The following is a 20,292-nucleotide window of genomic DNA, read 5'->3' as shown; positions in this document are numbered from 1 at the left end:
TACATTAAAACAAAAAACAATATAACAATCTCTCAACAATACATGCAAAGCTCCTAACACGATTAACAAGCGTTGGGTTAGTCAAAAATTTTTTAATCTTATTCACTATAACAACTCTGATTAAGGAGATTTTCCTTAACTATTTGTGTGAAAATGTCCTATGTCACACATGGATGAATTCCACTCTTTCCTGGTTTAAGAACCTTAAAGTTCAAGAGCGCTATCTACCTTAAAACACACTTAATAAGGTACCATAAATACTTCATCTTAACTCAGTTATCTTAAGATTATAAAAATAAAGTTGATTATAAAATTAACTGCAGCACTTACCCAATCCAGGCGTACAAAGACAAAGATAGCCGATGGACAAGATACGGCAAGCTGCTCACATGGAGCCAAAAAGGCGGATACACAGAAAAATACGCTCAGCTCTCCCAGAGCCAAAATGGTGGACAGACAGAAAACCACGCTCAGCTCTCCCACAGCCAAAATGGTGGACAGGCAGAAAACCACGCTCAGCTCTCTGGTCCAAAATGGCCGCCGAACAAAAGAAACCACGCTGCGCAACCCAGAGCCAAAATGGCGGACAGACAAAGCCACGCTGCGTTCTCAAGAAACAAAATGGCGGATAGACGGGAGACCACGTTGCATTCCCAAGACAAAATGGCGGACAGACAGAAAAACACGCTGCGTTCTCAAGAAACAAAATGGCGGATAGACGGGAGACCACGTTGCATTCCCAAGACAACATGGCGGACAGACAGAAAAACACGCGTGTGCAAGATGGCGGACAAACAAAAGGTTACATATAAATACGCACAGAAACACTGACAAACAAACTCCCGATGTACTGTTTTCGAACCAAATTTAGAATTTAAAGTAGTCTAATTAACCGAACTCCGTTCCCAAAACCGTCAAGTCCGAATTTTAGGACAATCTTTTTCATAGAATCCCGTTTTTTTAAACTGCCAGACGCCTAAGATTTCCACGTTCAAATCATAGAACCCCGTCCTTTGAACTGCCAGGTAATAGATTTCCAACGTTTGCTCATTCATAGAATCCCGTTTTTAAAACTGCCAGACCCTAGGTTTTACAACGCTCGAATTATAGAATCTCGTTTTTAAAACTGCCAGACCCTATTATTTCCAACGCTCGAATCATAGAATCTCGTTTTTCAAACTGCCAGACTTCTAGATCCAACGCTCGAAAATGTGAGATCTATAGAATTAACCCAGTCCCAGACTCGTTAAAACTTAGATCTTTCGAATCACGCGCCCCTGCTTTTGAAACAGACAGACACGTTTCGCTCCAATGGTGTTCCGGGTGAAGCCTCTGCCGAACAGCCCTTTACCGTTTATTTTGCTCGGTCTGATTCAAACTCAGCAATCAGGAAACATAAATTTTTTAGCTCCAACATATATTCACAGTTTTAAACTATCTAATGATACTTTAGTAATTTAATCAGACACTTACGGATTCTGAGATTCACTTTCACACTCAGTACGCTAAATAATAAATGCAGCTAATATATATACAGAGAACGTCTGTTTACCTTAAGCAGGCGCGCGCCTTGTACTGAGTACAAAAGATTTTTTCAGAATTCCTGGTCTTACCTCAGTCAGCTGAATTAATTCGATGCTATCCTCAGACCTCCTGAACCATCCTCTGGCTACCATTTGTTAGGATAAATCTTTTGTTCAAAAGGTCCTGAAGAAAGCAGTCGAAGGAAGTCCAGAAAGTACTCTTTAAAACACTTTATTAAGTGTAAAAATAATCTGTGAATATATATCAGAGCTAAGCCGGCCGGCGCTCCTTACTCCTGCAGTCTAGACACACCACGTAAGAAAGAGGGCTCCTCTGAGCCCGCCGTCCTTTTTTAAACTAGTCTAGGCTCCTCCTCTTTTACTGCTGGTGGAGCCAATGAAGTGTGCTAACAAGCCCCGGGCTCTGCCTCCCCCCCCTCTGTAAGAGTCAGGGAGAGAGCCTAGCCGGCGACATGTTGGACAAAAGACCACATGGCCTGGATGTAAAACTTCCCATATTAAATGTACGTTTTTATGTTCCGAAAAACCTAACAATATATATATATATATACAGTATATATATATATATATATATATAAATGTAGCCAAGTGATGAGCAAAGGGTGATAAAGGGGCGCTATTGCTTTAAGACTCCTCCCCTTTCGCCAGCGTGAGTGTAGCGTTAATGATGCACAGATGAAATAGGCAGTTGAAGCATGGCTGGTTATAGCGCTGAACGTGTGCAGCATCGGCAGATAAACTGAGTTTACTGCGGTGTAGATGGTGTTTATTAATACCGGATTACATGGGATTGTTTAGCGATTTTTCACAACGTGGCCTGGTAAATCTGTACATTGTGAATGTGCCATGTGATTAGTGGGAGCAGCCACACAGACTGTACTGTGAGCCACTACCGTATTATTTATTTATGTATTTTTGTATTTTGTATTCGATTCAAACATTTGATCCATTTGTGTTCAAAGAAATGAGCTGGAAAACTATTTTGATTTCATTTTAATTTACAGTTTTAAATAAACATATGCCAGAATAGAAAACCCCAAAGACACATCGACGTTTGTGTTGTTTTTCTGTGTTAGCCCGGTATACTGGCCCATATACAGGGTGTCCCAAAATTCACGCAAGAAGTAATTTTTATAGAGAACACAGGTTTTTGATTCATAAAGTATACAGTATAGGGTTATGTATGGAATAGTATATCGGGTAAATTGCCTCCACGGCTTTGCTGGCACATACGCACTCTTTTGTCGAAATGAAGTTAAATCACTATTCTGACCATATTTTGTATGAAAATTGCGAACTGGAGCTGCCAAACCTTCATTATTTGTAAAATATTGCTTAACAATGAAAACGGGTTGTTCTTTCGTGTAGCGCTCCATTTTTAATAACCCTGAACTGTGAGCTGTCACGCTGTCTTTTTTTCGTTGGCAACACTTTATCGCACAAATGGCGCCAAATTCAAATCTTGCGTGAATTTTGGGACACCCTATATATATATACTGTATATATATATATATATACTGTATATATACAGTATATATACAGTGTCACAAAAGTGAGTACACCCCTCACATTTCTGCAAATATTTCATTATATCTTTTCATGGGACAACACTATAGACATGAAACTTGGATATAACTTAGAGTAGTCAGTGTACAGCTTGTATAGCAGTGTAGATTTACTGTCTTCTGAAAATAACTCAACACACAGCCAATAATGTCTAAATAGCTGGCAACATAAGTGAGTACACCCCACAGTGAACATGTCCAAATTGTGCCCAAATGTGTCGTTGTCCCTCCCTGGTGTCATGTGTCAAGGTCCCAGGTGTAAATATGGAGCAGGGCTGTTAAATTTGGTGTTTTGGGTACAATTCTCTCATACTGGCCACTGGATATTCAACATGGCACCTCATGGCAAAGAACTCTCTGAGGATGTGAGAAATAGAAATGTTGCTCTCCACAAAGATGGCCTAGGCTATAAGAAGATTGCTAACACCCTGAAACTGAGCTACAGCATGGTGGCCAAGGTCATACAGCGGTTTTCCAGGACAGGTTCCACTCGGAACAGGCTTTGCCAGGGTCGACCAAAGAAGTTGAGTCCACGTGTTCGGCGTCATATCCAGAGGTTGGCTTTAAAAAATAGACACATGAGTGCTGCCAGCATTGCTGCAGAGGTTGAAGACTCCCACGTCTGTCCCACAGGTCAGCCTGTCAGTGCTCAGACCATACGCCGCACACTGCATCAACTCGGTCTGCATGGTCGTCATCCCAGAAGGAAGCTGACGCACAAGAAAGCCAGCAAATAGTTTGCTGAAGACAAGCAGTCCAAGAACATGGATTACTGGAATGCCCTGTGGTCTGACGAGACCAAGATAAACTTGTTTGGCTCAGATGGTGTCCAGCATGTGTGGCGGCGCCCTGGTGAGAAGTACCAAGACAACTGTATCTTGCCTACAGTCAAGCATGGTGGTGGTAGCATCATGGTCTTGGGCTGCATGAGTGTTGCTGGCACTGGGGAGCTGCAGTTCATTGAGGGAAACATGAATTCCAACATGTACTGTGACATTCTGAAACAGAGCATGATCCCCTCCCTTCGAAAACTGGGCCTCATGGCAGTTTTCCAACAGGATAACGACCCCAAACACAACCTCCAAGATGACAACTGCCTTGCTGAGGAAGCTGAAGGTAAAGGTGATGGACTAAACCCAATTGAGCACCTGTGGCGCATCCTCAAGTGGAAGGTGGAGGAGTTCAAGGTGTCTAACATCCACCAGCTCCGTGATGTCATCATGGAGGAGTGGAAGAGGATTCCAGTAGCAACCTGTGCAGCTCTGGTGAATTCCATGCCCAGGAGGGTTAAGGCAGTGCTGGATAATAATGGTGGTCACACAAAATATTGACACTTTGGGCACAATTTGGACATGTGTACTCACTTATGTTGCCAGCCATTTAGACATTAATGGCTGTGTGTTGAGTTATTTTCAGAAGACAGTAAATCTACACTGCTATACAAGCTGTACACTGACTAAGTTATATCCAAGTTTTATTTCTATAGTGTTGTCCCATGAAAAGATATAATAAAATATTTGCAGAAATGTGAGGGGTGTACTCACTTTTGTGATACACTGTATATATACTGTATATATATATATATATATAGTTGGATTGGCCTAAAGCTGGGGCTAGGCTATTTAGGTACATGGCACCTAGAGCCAAGGGAGCTTAGTATGTTTAGGCTACAGTGAAAGCCGGTCTATACTAGTAGATATCCTTAGGCCAGGTCATGTGATATGGCCTGGATTGATAGCAACCCTCTGCACCTACTAGGGCTGGTTTTGTTATCTAGTTAGCCAAGTTAGTTTTTCTTTCTGTACCTACTGTAAATATGTGCACCCTTAAAAGAGAAAATAAATAAATGCTGCATTGGACATTGCTGCTTGAAAATCTGTCTGAATGAACCTTTTGTTCCTGCCACCCTGGTCAACCTTCTAACACTGCCCATATGCACTCTTGCCCAGTAATTTGCTGGCAGTATAGAAGAGGTTATAGATCCTGGTATTTGTACTTCCTATTTACAGTAAAGTCCTAAATTTAATTCATTTGAGTGACGGCATGTGGAGTAGGTGCCACACAGCAAAATGGATCCTGAGGACCTTGGTTTTATTCTCGCCTCTGGTCACTGTCTGTGAGAAGTATGACATGTTCTTTGTCTGTGTGGGTTGCCTCCGGGCGCTTGGTTTCCTACGGCTCCCTTAAAAACATGCTCAAAGTAGATTGGCTATGCTAGTTTGCCCCCAAGGTATGACTGTGTTAATATCTGTCTGTAATGCTTTGAGATGAAACGGCAGCCTATTCAGGATTCCTGCCTTGCACCTAGAATTTCTAGTTGGCAGCAGACCCACTGCGACCCTGACTAGGATAAAGGGATTAGTAAAAAAAATAAATTCATAAGGCGCCCAGGTGGCACAGTGGGATATTCCGTTAGCACACCAATGCCTTATGCACTATATGTGGGGTGGGATCTTCATACGCTGTGTAAGGACCCTGATTGGCAGAAAAGACACCTGTGCAGAATGCAGGGGCGAGAAGAGGAGGACTGTGCACGTGTCAGAAAAGGCGTGTACAGTGATGTGCTCTCCTCGGATGCAATCGGGTATCCCTCAGCAGCGGAAGACAAATTCAATGCGCTAAATTGGGAGGAAAATGGGGAGAAAATGCATAAAAAATTAATTAAAAATGAAAAAATTAATAAATTCATAAATAGACATGTATTTAATACTAAGTGTTTTTTTGACAGCTAGCTTTCAGATGCCATATGGTATTGGAAAGCTCCTATATGGTCACAGCAACAAGTCAAATTAAATAAAAGCAGGAAACTCATATATTTGGTGTATCACTTTATAAGATATGTTATTTATGCTATATATTTGCAATGCAAGGCCACAAATTTCACCACCATTGCATGAAAATTAAGAGAAATATGAGTTTTGCTACAGCGTCACTTTATATAACCTTTTTCATATTCTTTATTTTAAAAACTACACTGCAGGTAATGCAGCATGTTACTACCCACTTCTGGTTATTACAAGTATTTGATGCAAATCGTCACACACCGGGCAGTGAATTGGGCTCGGCTCAGCGTAAGGCATTTCATATACATGAATTGTGTGGACAATCTTGTGGGAGGGCTTGGAGACACTGAAAAATGCTGATGCAATTCAAAAAGACTTGGCAGCTCTTATCGCTTTTGTATTTTTTCATCAGGGTGCATTTACAGACTCTCCATGTCTGCGCGTATTTTTCTGGAAAGCAACACAAGCACGACTCGGCAAAAGTGATTACTACTTTTTAATAGCACAAAGGCAAGCAAAAGGTTGAAGAGGAGAAAAATATAGAAGAAAACAGGAAAGGAGGTTTATTTGTAGTGTTAAATCTAGTGCCCAGCAGTCAATGGACCATCCATCTCTACTTAGAGCAGAAGCATCAAGATTTCACCACCTGATTGAGAATACAGCTTAAAAACATTGATTTAATAAACTAAACATCAAAGCCAGGGTAATTTTCCAGCAAGACCTCCAAGCTGAGGCAGCCAAATTCATTAGCAGCCCACATGCTTAACCTAGCCTGATGACAAACTGCTTCACACTTCATTGTGCAGGTGGAGGAAAAGGCACTAAATATAACCTGACCTTCTTCATTTTGATTTCCACCTTCTTTATTAACTTCTTTATTATTTCAGAAGATCCTGGGGGCCTAATAATTGTCCCTGGCAAAAACACAATATTATTTATTTAATTTTCCATTATTCCATCACTCTTTTCCTGAATTGCTTCCTTCTTGTCCAGAACTGGACTGTTGAGGGTGTTTTATTTACTTCCTTCGTGAAGGAGTTGGAGACTTCATGCCACTAGAGGGAGATGATTTGGCATGGGAGCCTGGAGCTGTGGTTTTGGCAGTAGTGGCAGGGGCAGGGCTAGCTGCCTTGGGGCTGGGGATTTCGATTGGCTGAGTTGGAGGTAAAACTCTCTTAGGGGCGGCGGAGGGCTTGATGTCTGGCATCTTGTCACCATGCTTGTAGATGCTGACAATGACGTCTACCGCCTCACCACCATATCTGTTCTGCACACACATGGTGAACTTGCCCGAGTCATCCATGGTCACACCCTTGATGGTGAGGCTGGCAAATTTGCCCGAGTCCAGTGAGATCACATACTGGTCACTTGGCTCGACCTCCTGGTCGAGCTTATACCAGGTGATATGCGGTTTGGGGTCACCGCACACTGCGCAGGTGAGGCTCAGGGTCTGCAGGGAACCAAGAACAGAATAGATGAGATAGATTCTAGAGGTGCAAAGAAATACTCCTAAATAGAAGGTTAAAAGTTCAAATCTCAACTCCTCAAAGTTATCACAGTTGGGCTTTTGAGTAAGACTTTTAACCCTCAATAGTAAATGAAAGAAATTGACCACATTTACACTCAACTATTCCATGCATTTGGTATTGTTTTATTTTCTGAGTCTGAAAAACAGCGTGCGTTGTGTCAATTTAATGAAAAGTACTGAAGCCTTAAATAGCATATCATCTGTAGACTAGGTTTAATCTCATGCAACACAACTGTGTAACTTGTAAGGCAGTTTTTAGCAACATTAAAATGATTAATAGCCCATCTTCCAAATCAAAATAGAGTCAGGAATCAACAACACCATCATACAAATTTCAAAATGCAGCCCAACTGCTTAATTCAGGCCACTGCTCTAAACTACACTGATCTGCCATAACAGTAAAACCACCTACTTGTTTCTACACTCATTGTCCATTTTATCAGCTCCACTTACCATATAGAAGCACTTTGTAGTTCTACAATTACTGACTGTAGTCCATCTGTTTCTCTGCATATCTTTTTAACCTGCTTTCACCCTGTTCTTCAATGGTCAGGACCCCCACAGGACCACCACAGAGCAGGTATTATTTGGGTGGTGGATCACTCTCAGCACTGCAGTGACAATGACGTGGTGGTGGTGTGTTAGTGTGTGTTGTGCTGTTATGAGTGGATCAGACACAGCAGCACTGCTGGGGTTTTTTAATTCTGTGTCCACTCACTGTCCACTCTATTAGACACTCCTACCTAGTTGGTCCATCTTGTAGAGGTAAAGTCAGAGACGATCACTCATCTATTGCTGCTGTTTGAGTTGGTCATCTTCTAGACCTTCATCAGTGGTCACAAGACTATTCTCAGTCCAGCAGTGACAGTGAGGTGTTTAAAAACTCCATCAGCACTGCTGTGTCTTATCCACTCATACAAGCACAACACACAATAACACCCCACCACCATGCCAGTGTCACTGCAGTGCTGAGAATGATCCACCACCCAAGTAATACCTGCTCTGTGGTGGTCCTGGTCATTGAAGAACAGGGTGAAAGCAGGCTAAAAAGGTATGCAGATAAACAGATGGACTACATTCAGTAATTGTAGAACCCAAAAGTGCTTCTATATGGTAAGTGAAGCTGATGAAATGAAACAAGGAGGTGGTTTTAATGTTATGGCTGATCAGTGTATATATATACTGTAGGTAGATAGCAAAATAAATTTTGTTATATAAAATAATTGCTAAAGGTACACAATGGTCAAAACACTTTTTGTTTTATAACAAACACAGTGTAAATACACTATATCACCAAAAGTGTGTGGACCATGAGCAGGGGCAATTTAATGCACGGGCTTACCTGGGCTTCGGCCCAGGGGCCCCGAATAATTGAGGGCCCCGGATTGGCTGTTTTGTTTTTTATTTATTTTGTTAGTTATTTTGGTTAATAAGAATGGGGAAGCTTACAAAATCATTTACGCGTTATTCATATTTCTGACTGTTGATTGGCCAGATAAACGAGCTGCCGTAATTCTGATTGGTGGTTTCAGTTAAGCAACGTGAACGTTAGAGCTCGTATGTGAGTGACATTCAGCTCAGCCAATCAGAATGCAGCACCAGGTTTATACATGTGCGTTCGGACGTTCTGCAGTTAGTTTTGTATATGAGTCTCGCATTATGGTCCCAGCATTGAAGTTCGGGTTCTGGAACTAGGCGGTCTAAAGTGCTGTAACGCTCATTGAAGTCCTGACTAAACAGTTAAAGTGACTCTACCCTGTCGTGTGTCTTTATTCCCACACCTCCACCACCCGCACAGCAAAAGACCCGTAACATCCCCACCGGACAGCGGCTAGGTGAGCCGACCCTCTACGATAGCAAGTGGCTAATGCTAGCGGTAAAGTGCTGTGATAGCGAAAGTAAAAAAAAACATGGCAATGTTTTCATTAAGTAAAATATAAAAATAACTAAAAGACAATAAAATATCAGAATGCATGTAATCACACTACACAGTGAGTGCACAGCAAGAGATTTTGGGAATCTGTGTAACCTGCTTAAAGTTACTAGACTATATATATATATATATATATATATATATATATATATATATATATATACAGTATATATATATATATATATATATATATACTGAATATATATGTGTGTGTGTGTGTGTGTGTATATTTTTGTACTGGGGCCCATGAGCTGCCACTGAACTCTGTTGTCTTGCGTTGTGTACTGATTTTATGAAAACTATACGTGGGGGCCCACAAGCAGCTGTAGCCCCTGGGCCCACAGGCAGGTTAAATCGCCTCTGCTTAAATATGTCTTAAATCATTAATTTTTAAATAATATTTTTAGCAATTGAGGGGGCACGTTGGCTCGGTGGGTAGCACTGTGGCCTCACAGCAAGAAGGTCATGGCTTTAATTCCCAGGTGGAGTCATCTGGGTCCTTTGTGTGTGGAGTTCATGTTCTCCCCGTGTCTGCATGTGTTTCCTCCCACAGTCCTGCATGCAATCAAGTTAATTGGAGACACAAACTTGCTCTAGGTGTGACTGTGTGTGTGTGTCTGCCCTGTGACAGGGACTGGTGACCTGTACTGGCTTTTTCCCACCTTTTGCCCAGTGAATTGCACCCACCGCAACTCTGACCAGGTTAAAGGGGTGGTAATACAGACAATAAATGAATGAATGTTTCAGTAAATGGAGAGGCTCACATGCGTTGTCCACATACTTTTGGCCATAAAGTGTATAATGACTAAAAATGACCTTCGGCCAGCATTTTTCTAGCAAGTATGATGAATCTTCTGCTACACTGTGCTATAGAAAGTCAACTTCGACTAATGCTAACAAATATAAACAAGGTTGCTCATTTGTACTCATAATGATCTGGTTTCTAGAATAAAGCACCTGCTCTGGTTCTTTTTCAAGCATCCATACTCCTCTAATTAGGGACTGTTCAGTGTAGGAGATTTGTAAGGGTCCCACGTGCCAGCTCCTTGCCTTGTAATGGGTCCTGAGAGCCACAGACTCACAGCATTCACTTAGTGTGAATGAGAGCAAGGATGCTAGGCATTGTCAGTGTTGTCCATTCAGGTGGATCACTATGTTATACTGAATAGCTGTCATTCCCTGCAGCTTCCTCAAGAGCAGATTATGAGGCCAGACACAATGAAGGAATATCAAACCTTCCAGCATGCTCCATGCTAAAGAGAGATGATCATCTGGCCTGTTCACACATCACCACACACCATTCAGGATCACTACTAAAACGCCCTGTGGCATCTTAGATCGCTAATGCAATAGCATCCTCACCACAGGGGACAATTTAATAGGCTGAAAAATGCAGAACGCGATTCGCTAAGACCTAGAATTACAGACAGCCATGCATGGTGTGGTGTTCATTTGATGGCTATTTTGCTTTTCCAAAACAAGACATGTGTATCTATGATTAGGCAACATCAAACCTTTTTTTCCATGATGGTCACAATATCTGGCAGACCACCGAGCACTTTTCCACGATCTGAAAATTAAGACACATTGTACCCAAGTCAGAGGGAAGCATGAATTTTTTATAAATGAAATAAAAATATAAAGCCATAAAATGAAAGAAACTAGCAGGCATCAGGAGCTCGGATGCGTGTACTCACTCTTTTCAGCATATGCTTCCGCTCTGAAAGGCAAGAGAAGAATGACATTGTTAGCAGGCTCATTAACGCAGGCTAATATTTTACCTAAACGCTGACATGTGCCACACATGCTTTGCATTGCTAAACATAAGAGGGAAGATGCAAGCAGCTCCCAGAGTAATGATCAGCTTACTTGAGTCTCTGGAACTCGGTGTAGGCATTATCGTAGACTGGAGGGGAGGAGAAAAGATAAAAAGAAGATAAATGTTAAATGTTAAATCACAGACAACTAGCTGACATTTTTATGCCCCTCTTGCTTTTATTTTGTTTGAGAGGAACAGAGAGTAAAAAACAAAGTTCACATCTTATTATTTTATTATTACTTTGAATCTTTTTTAATCAGAGACTCATTTCTGTTGACGCAAAAATAAAATGTCAAGTGTTTATCCCCTTTATTTAGTATATTGTGCAGCTATTACAGCCACTACCAAAAAATCTCAATTTGTGATGCAGCCATGTTGGGTAGCACTGTCGTCCTGGGTTCGATTCCCAGGTGGGGCGGTCCGGGTCCTTTCTGTGTGGAGTTTGCATGTTCTTCATCTGCGTGGGTTTCCTCCGGGTGCTCCGGTTTCCTCACACAGTGATTTGGAGAAACTAAATTGTCTAACACTGTGTTAGATATAACCTTGTGAACTGATGAACCTTGTGTAATGAGTAACTACCGTTCCTATCATGAATGTAACCAAAGTGTGTAAAACATGATGTTAAAATTCTAATAAACAAACAAACAATTTGAGTAGTGGTGGCATACAGCAATTTTCAGGTCATCTGCAACAGATGTGACCAAAACCTCAAGGAACTTAAGGATGTACAATGTATAAGTGATTGTGGTCCAATAACTTTTTGTATTGTGTAACATTTATTTCTAATTTAGTACTGACCTGACTGCCAGCATTGCTTAACATGATGCCACCACCGTTACAGTAAGTAATATGTTATCTGGCTGAGGTATTATGTTGTTTATGTTGTTTTCTTTCTTGCAACTTCAGGAAATACCCTTGTGGTTCAACACTTTTGGTGATTTGGTTAATCTTTAAACCTCACCTTGCCTCTCTGACCCAGTTTTTACTTGTTCTGTTAATAGTGTATACCATACTGATAAACCAGTATTTTTTAAATGCATTTCCCCCTTTTTTCTCCCGATCTTTACTGCGTCCAATTTTTGGCCAATTTCGTCATGCTTCCTCTCTACTAGTGCTGACTCCTGACACACGCCCCCTCTGACACGTGTGCAGTAGCCGACTGCATCTTTTCACCTGCATGAAGCGAGTTCATATGCGAATCAGCCTTGTGTACGGAGAGCCACACCCTGATCGCATTATTCCTCAACTCTGTGCAGATGCCATCAATCAGCCAGAAGAGGTCATAATTGCATCAGTTATGAGGTCCCTATCCAGCTATTCCCACCCTGTATGAACATCAAGCCAATCGTTGTTCATATAGCCGCCCAGCCCAGCCGGATGGCAGAGCTGAGTTTCAAACAGACGAGTTTGAATTGTCAGCTCTGGTGTGCTAGCGTGTTTTACCGCTGAACCAGCTGAGCGGCATAAACCAGTCATTTTGAAGGTTTCTGGTTCAAACTGCACCACTGCTAGGTTGCAGCAGTTGTGCTATTAAGCAAGCCACTTTTTCTTCCTATTGCAAGTCGATTTGGACAAAAGCGTTTACTAAATGCCAAAAGTGTAAATGTAGACCTAACAAAGAAATGGATTATATAACTGTGTGAATGTTATAACTGTTGTATAGATCAATATTGAAAACACTGAGTAAAAACTTTACAAGTAATGTGTAATTGAGATCCTGTGATTGAAAGTCCTGTCAAATCCTTACATACCACTGATGCAGAATATACTATTCAGGTGGAGCCTAAAGCTGTGACTGAATTGGACTTTCATAAATGTTGTTGCCGGAAGAGATCTGGAACACAATTTTAGGCTGAAAGTATTAGTAAAATGATTATTTAGTTTATTTATTAAACCCTTCTACAAGTTTGTTTTAATTGGACTTTGCCTGTTCCTTCAGGGCTGCCACTAAGGGAATGGTTAATGCTGTACCTTCTGTAAATCATATAAAGGTCATCAAGCTTTTAAAGGATAAAAAACTCAAATCTTTGATGGATTAAACATTCTAAGCTGTACTTACCTTCACCGGAGAGTTCAAAAGTGCGAGTATAGGTTTTATCTGTGTCTGAGAGCACAAAGGTGTATGAACCTTTATCCTTGTCTGTAGGTTCAACTATCTCCAGAGTGGCCATGTTAGGCATGCCACTAACACGCAGCCTTTCAGATGAAGTGATTTTAGTTTGCCTATGGAAAGCAAGAGGTTCATATTAACTCTTGATAAACAGGAATGGGCATCAAGGCATATTCTTAAATTGACTATGTGTTGGGTTTTTTAACTGAGTAACTCAACAACCAACCTAGTTTTGCCCTTAAACGCAAGACTCCAATTGCATATTCATAATAATAATAATAATAATAATACATTTTATTTATATAGCGCTTTTTAAGATACTCAGATGCTTTACATTTTACATAAAAAGCAAGTAATCATAAAAACAACACAAAACCGTACAAATCATAGTACAAAATTAACACACCACATTAATAAGCATCAGGATAATTAATTAAACCTTACTAGGAGGAAGAAGAGAAAACAGCATTAAGACATTTCATTAAAACATATAAGCAAGAATATGAGAGGTATAGATAGAAGTGGGAGGAGAGTAGAAAAACAAACAGCAATAAACATACACTAAAACATATCAAAAAGAATAGAAAATGTATAAATAAAAACAATTACATTGTTACAAGTTAAATGCAGCTCTAAACAGGTGGGTTTTGAGAAGTTACTTAAACGTGGACATATCAGGACAGTCTCGTATGTGTTTAGGGAGAGAGTTCCATAGGGAGGGAGCATACATTCATACATTTGCTGCATATAAACTTTTTGTGGTTAGCAAAATATTGCCTGCCACCTTTATTTTTCTATGTACAGAGCCTAGTGCAGTCACAATAAAAAAAATTTCATAAACGTGTGCCAAAACACCCGTCTAACACTCCGGCAAAACAGCTCTAATCTCCAGTGATATGGACTTTGTAAAACATTTGGAGATGTCTGGTACCAAGACCAGTCGACCTTCTTCCATTGCTGTAATAACTAGTTCCAATGCCTTTCACTGGTGACAGGCCACACTCTGACTGACATGTGAGTATGTAGTTTCCTAAACAGAAGAGTTCAATGCAGGTTTGTAGATACTTTCCGTTTTGCTTCAGTTTTTAGTTTTGTTTTGGAGATACCCAGATACCCATATCCTACAACATATGTAGGAAACTCCTGCAGATGTTTTATCAATCTAGCACCCTCTTATATGCTGTGGTCTGCTGGGGAGGCAGCATTAAAAGGAGGGATGTAAAAAGCGGTAAAAAGACACGCTGCAACCAGAGCTGGATTCTGAGTACCTGGTATCGAATCCAACTATGCTTCACCTTTTCGAAGCTGAGTGGCTGTATGAGCAACGATTGGCTGGTTGCTCAGTATGGGGGGTGGGACAAAGAACCGGATGTGGGTCTCTCTCTGTCAGAATGCGATTACGACCTCTGCCGGCTGATTAGAGGCGCCTGCACAAGAGATGAGGAATGAGTGCTCTTAGGGTGTGTCTCTCCGCATGCAACGCTAGGTGGCGCCAAACTCTTAAATGTGTGGGTGGCAAAAATGCATCCGGCTGCTGCTCATGTTTCGGAGGGGATATGGGTTAGCTTCGATCTCCTCGGTCAGGGCAGGGTTCGGCATAGACAGAGAGGAAGCACGATGCAAAATTGAATAATTGGATGCGCTAAAGGGGGAGAAAAAAGAAAAAAAAAAAAAAGGAGGGAGTTAGAATCACTAGCAACTGAGACAGAGAAAAGGACTCTGTGCAAAGTGCTTTCCATTATGGACAATAAAAATCATCCACTGCAGACAACCTTACTGAAACAGAGAAGTGTGTTCAGTGGCAGATTACTGTCACAGAGCTGCTCTACGGACACACTCTGAAAATCCTTTGTCCCCAGAGCCATCAGGCAGAGAGTAACTGAAAACTGAATGTATCAGAATTGTGGCACATGTATAAATATTTATGTATGTGGGTGTGCACATGTGTGTGTCTTTGCGAATTTATATATATAAATTCACTGTCCATTTCATCAGCTCCACTTACCATATAGAAGCACTTTGTAGTTCTACAATTACTGCCTGTAGTCCATCTGTTTCTCAGTTATTATTTGGGTGGTGGATCATTCTCAGCACTGCAGTGACACTGACATGGTGGTGGTGTGTTAGTGTGTGTTGTGCTGGTATGAGTGGATCAGACACAGCAGCTTTGCTGGAGTTTTTAAATATTGTGTCCACTCACTGTCCACTTTAAAGATGTAAAGTCAGAGACGAACCCTCATCTATTGCTGCTGTTTGAGGTCATCTTCTAGACCTTCATCGGTGGTCACAGGACGCTGCCTACAGGGTGCTGTTGGCTGGATATATTTTTGGTTGGTGGACTGTTCTCAGTCCAGCAGGGACAGTGAGGTGTGCTGTGTCTTATCCACTCATACCAGCACAACACACACTAACACACAACCACCATGTCAGTGTCACTGCAAGTCTGAGAATGATCCACCACCCAAATAATACCTACTCTGTAGTGGTCCTGGGAGAGTCCGGACCATTGAAGAACAGGGTGAAAGGGGGCTAACAAAGCATGCAGAGAAACAGATGGACTACAGTCAGTAATTATAGAACTACAAAGTGCTTCTATACGGTAAGTGGAGCTGATAAAATAGACAGTGAGTGTAGAAACAAGGAGGTGGTTTTAATGTTATAGTTGATCAGTGTATATAAAATAACATTGTAAGTAAATGAAGAAAATGTACACAGATTGTAAATAAAAGGATTAGAACAGCTATGAATGTGGAACAGAAGTGGCCTGCATATAGGACAACAATCTAATTCAGCAAGTGTTAGCATTCTACATGCTGTAATTTCCCCCTGGGTTGAAGCATTAGGTAACTATAAATTTGATTTATATTGACATTGCCTGTCACTTGGTCTGCTAATTTCCCATAGATCAATAATCAACTTCTCACACCACACACTCAACTAGTGTGTACATGCAGGGCCGGCATTCCGCTCGGAATTGAGAGTGAGCGTACTCATCTCATTTCTTTTTTAATGCATTTTCCACATTTTTTCTCCCAATCTAGTCATATACAATTATTTAATTTCGCCTCCTCTACAGCTGCTGACCTCTACTCCTGACCGAGGAGGGCCCTGGCTATCACACACTCCCTCTGACATGTGTGTAGTAGCTAACTGCTTTATATCACCTGCATGAGGCAGGTTCATAGGGAGATCTGTATTGTGTATAGAGAGATCTCTATTATCTCCATCGCATTGTGCAGATGCCAGATACAGGTAATAATTGCAGCAGTTATGAGGAATTCCCTCCAGCAGTCACACCCTCATATGAGCCAAGTTCAAGCAGTCAGCACTGGTGTGCTAGCATGTTTTACCACTGTGCCACCAATAATGCAGCTCCTATCATGCTATTCAATGACTTCAGTATGTTGCGGATAGACAGGAAGGAAAGAATATACGTACTTCTGCTGCCAGTATATGTTCATCTCTTCTGTGTAGTATTTTATATGGCACTGCAGCATGATGCCCTCAGCAGTGCAGTGGATCACCAACTCAGAGGCGCTGGCCCCTGTTCAAGTCAAAAAGAACCACAGGTTTTCTGCTGGAACACTTGTCAGTTTTGGGCTGAGATGCACCATGGGGTTTGGAGAAGAGAAACTGGCGATTGGTTTGGGGAAAGGGGATTAGTGATGGGACATGGAAAGACATGCCATAGTCCCACAAGGCAGCAATGCGATCGATGTGGGGCTCAGCCAAAAAATACCAGAAACACTAGGAACCATGGTACAGTGTAATTTCTGTTTGTATTATCAACTAATAATGCAAACCCTATGGAGCTATCAGGACATTAGTATTAACACTGGGCTTTGGGAGCAGGCACCATCTCATAAATCATGCAGAAGATACTGCATACAGAATTTATTTTCCATCCACTTGTTTAATGCTGTTTTTAAATTGGCATGGTATGTTTTTTTAAACATGTCAGAGGTTTTACTTGGTGAAAAGTTGATGTGTTTATAAAGGGAATATGAAATAAAGGGTGAGGGAAATAAATCTCCAGTAAAAATGATGGCATTGCATATGAACCAATCACAAATACGTAAGTAACTTTTTAAATTCTCTTTCTATCTATTATATATAATAGTGCCCATAACTTTGGCAAATGTTTACCAATGTTTACCAACTTATTTAAAATATTGGTCACCATGACAAAGCTTTTGTGTTTCTGCTTAACACCAGCAGATGACATTATTAAAACACAAAATAAATTGTTTATGTTTTACCTCTCTTTTTCTCAGATTTTACCCCCATTTTTCTTCCCTAATCTAGTTGTATCCAATTACCCTGATTGTGTTATTCTTCACCTCTACCGATACAACCCCCCACTGCTGACTGAGGAGTTTTGCAACGCACACACGCCCCCTCCGACATGTGTGCAGTAGCCGACTGCATCTTTTCACCTGCACGAGGCGAGTTCATATGCGAATCAGCTTTGTGTATGGAGAGCCACACCCTGATCAGCATTATTCCCCAACTCTGCACAGGCGCCATCAGTCAGCCAGCAGAGGTCATAATTGCATCAGTTATGAGGTCCCTATCTGGCTCCCCACCCTGTATGAACAACAACCAGTCATTGTTCATGTAGGCGCCCAGCCCAGACGCATGGCAGGGCTGAGATTCGATACGATGTATTTGAAATCCCAGCTCTGGTGTGCTAGCGTATTTTACCGCTGCGCCACCTGAGCGGCCCTGAAGACAGAATTTTAATTAAGAACTTGCTTGTGCTTGAAGGTTTTAAAGTAAGTAAATTAAATTTAAAGTTGAAGTAAATTACTTGCTTACTTTTCCCAAATGCCATCAAACATATTAATAACCAGAACTGAACTGTTGTTTACATGCCACAGAGCACTTTATTCATACTGTACATTACTGTAATTTCATTTAAATTTTTTACTATTTATTTATGCTATTTTTCTATTTTCTTTACATATACTAAATTCTGTCTAGCATGTTAAATTTGTACATTATCTGTATAGTTTTGTCTGTTTTTTGTATTGTTTGTACATTGTAGAGAGCTAACAACAGCCGAAAACAAATTCCTTGTGTGTGTTAACATACTTGCAATATAAAAGCTGATTCTGATTCTGAGCTTCCTAAAAAACTGGACAAATGAAGGACTTAAAGATTTGCTGCATTAAGATCTGTAAAACTCACAGCTATGAAAGCCGAAATCAAAGTGGCCATGCGAAATGCACATACTGTTTACGAAGTTTAAGAACTGGTGCTCAGCCAAGGCGATAAACCTCAGCCCCACTGGTAACACATCAAAGTTCTAGCCAATCAGCAGTCTGAATTATTTATCATGATCTGGCACTGCAACAATGAAAGAATTTTGTTCTTTCATTGCCAAAAAAAGAATTGCCATTGTCATGGACAAAGGTACAGAGGTCCCTTTTTGACTCACGGTAAGAGTGTATATAATCTTTTTTTTTTGTAGAACAGCTACTGACCTTCTCACTCCACCACATGAATTACTTATAGTCTTTAATACTTTATGCACAATACCCTAACCACAATTTTAGCAGCTCACCCATTCATTCACATTTAACAGGCACAGTTCTCCAGTCACACTGGTACTTTGCATCACTATCACTGTGAATCCTTATTTTTATCCTATCATGGTGTGTCATATACACTGATCAGCCATAACATTACACCACCTCCTTGTTTCTACACTCACTGTTCATTTTATTAGCTCCACTTACCATATAGTAGCACTTTGTAGTTCTACAATTACTGACTGTTGTCCATCTATTTCTCTGCATACTTTTTTTTAGCCTGCTTTTACCCTGTTCTTCAATGGTCAGGACCCCCACAGGACCACGACAGAGCAGGTACTAGGTGGTGGATCATTCTCAGCACTGCAGTGACACTGACATGGTGGTGGTGTGTTAGTGTGTGTTGTGCTGGTATGAGTGGATCAGACACAGCAGCGCTGCTGAAGTTTTTAAATACCATGTCCTGTCTCTGTCCACTCTATTAGACACTCCTACCTAGTTGGTCCACCTTGTAGATGTAAAGTCAGAGACGATCACAGGACGCTGCCCACAGGGCGCTGTTGGCTGGATATTTTTGGTTGTTGGACAATTCTCAGTTCAGCAGTGACAGTGAGGTGTTTAAAAACTCCAGCAGCGCTGCTGTGTCTTATCCACTAATACCAGCACAACACACACTAACACACCACCACCATGTCAGTGTCACTGCAAGGCTGAGAATGATCCACCACCCAAATAATACCTGCTCTGTAGTGGTCCATTGAAGAACAGCATGAAAGGGGGCTAACAAAGCATGCAGAGAAACAGATGGACTACAGTCAGTAATTGTACAATTTCAAAGTGCTTTTATATGGGAAATGGAGCTGATAAAATTAATAGTAAGTGTAGAAACAAGGAGGTGGCTTTAATGTTATGGCTGATCAGTGTAGTACTGAATAAAGCACCAGTCTATCACATGACTAAACACACTTACTCACCAACATCTAGTAGCAATTTAGAACTGCCAGTTCACCTACAGGCTTACTTTTTTAAATTGTTTATGTGAATTTATGGCAAGACAGTTACACCATCTCAGGCTGTTATGCTTGCAAAAATAAAAAAATTAAAAATACCAGAAACGATTGTTTTTTAATGTAGTGAAAATGTGTTCACATAAATATAGAGGTACTGTGGAATAATATTTTAATAAATAGTAAGCCACATACTGTACACTATTTTTGACACTATTGAAAGCCTTCCCATTTTTTTTCTCATTTTGTACATTGAGATACTACAGAACGGATGAAACCTAGTCCACTACATAAAAGTTCTAAGGGTTGACATTTAGCCAGACTGCACTGGGAGCAAATTTTCTATCTTCTCCATCATGACTCAGCAGTCATCCTGCATCAGTGCTAAAGATGATATATGGGAAATCATAAAAAGCTTAATTGTAATTCATGTTCGGTTTAAGATAGCTCCAGTCTTTAAATCTATTAA

General features: G+C 40.9%; 1 protein-coding gene across 1 annotated transcript in view; it reads right to left on the bottom strand.

Moving 5' to 3' along the window:
- Nucleotides 1-6,373: 6,373 nt before the first annotated feature.
- The window catches only part of myom2b (myomesin 2b), a 90,167-nt gene continuing 76,248 nt past the window's right edge, over nt 6,374-20,292 (bottom strand). Inside the window, exons 31-36 of the mRNA XM_062995958.1 lie at nt 16,721-16,826; nt 13,232-13,395; nt 11,223-11,259; nt 11,051-11,073; nt 10,868-10,923; nt 6,374-7,342 (exon numbers count right to left, since the gene is read on the bottom strand). Of these exons, the coding sequence (XP_062852028.1) occupies nt 6,911-7,342; nt 10,868-10,923; nt 11,051-11,073; nt 11,223-11,259; nt 13,232-13,395; nt 16,721-16,826 (818 nt within the window). The 3' untranslated portion in view covers nt 6,374-6,910. The remainder of the gene's footprint in view (nt 7,343-10,867; nt 10,924-11,050; nt 11,074-11,222; nt 11,260-13,231; nt 13,396-16,720; nt 16,827-20,292) is intronic.

Source organism: Trichomycterus rosablanca, chromosome 5 (genome assembly GCF_030014385.1).
Source record: "Trichomycterus rosablanca isolate fTriRos1 chromosome 5, fTriRos1.hap1, whole genome shotgun sequence".
NCBI classification, from domain to species: domain Eukaryota; kingdom Metazoa; phylum Chordata; class Actinopteri; order Siluriformes; family Trichomycteridae; genus Trichomycterus; species Trichomycterus rosablanca.
The sequence above is the reverse complement of the archived record's forward strand: the minus strand, read 5'-3'. Positions and strand labels throughout refer to the sequence as shown.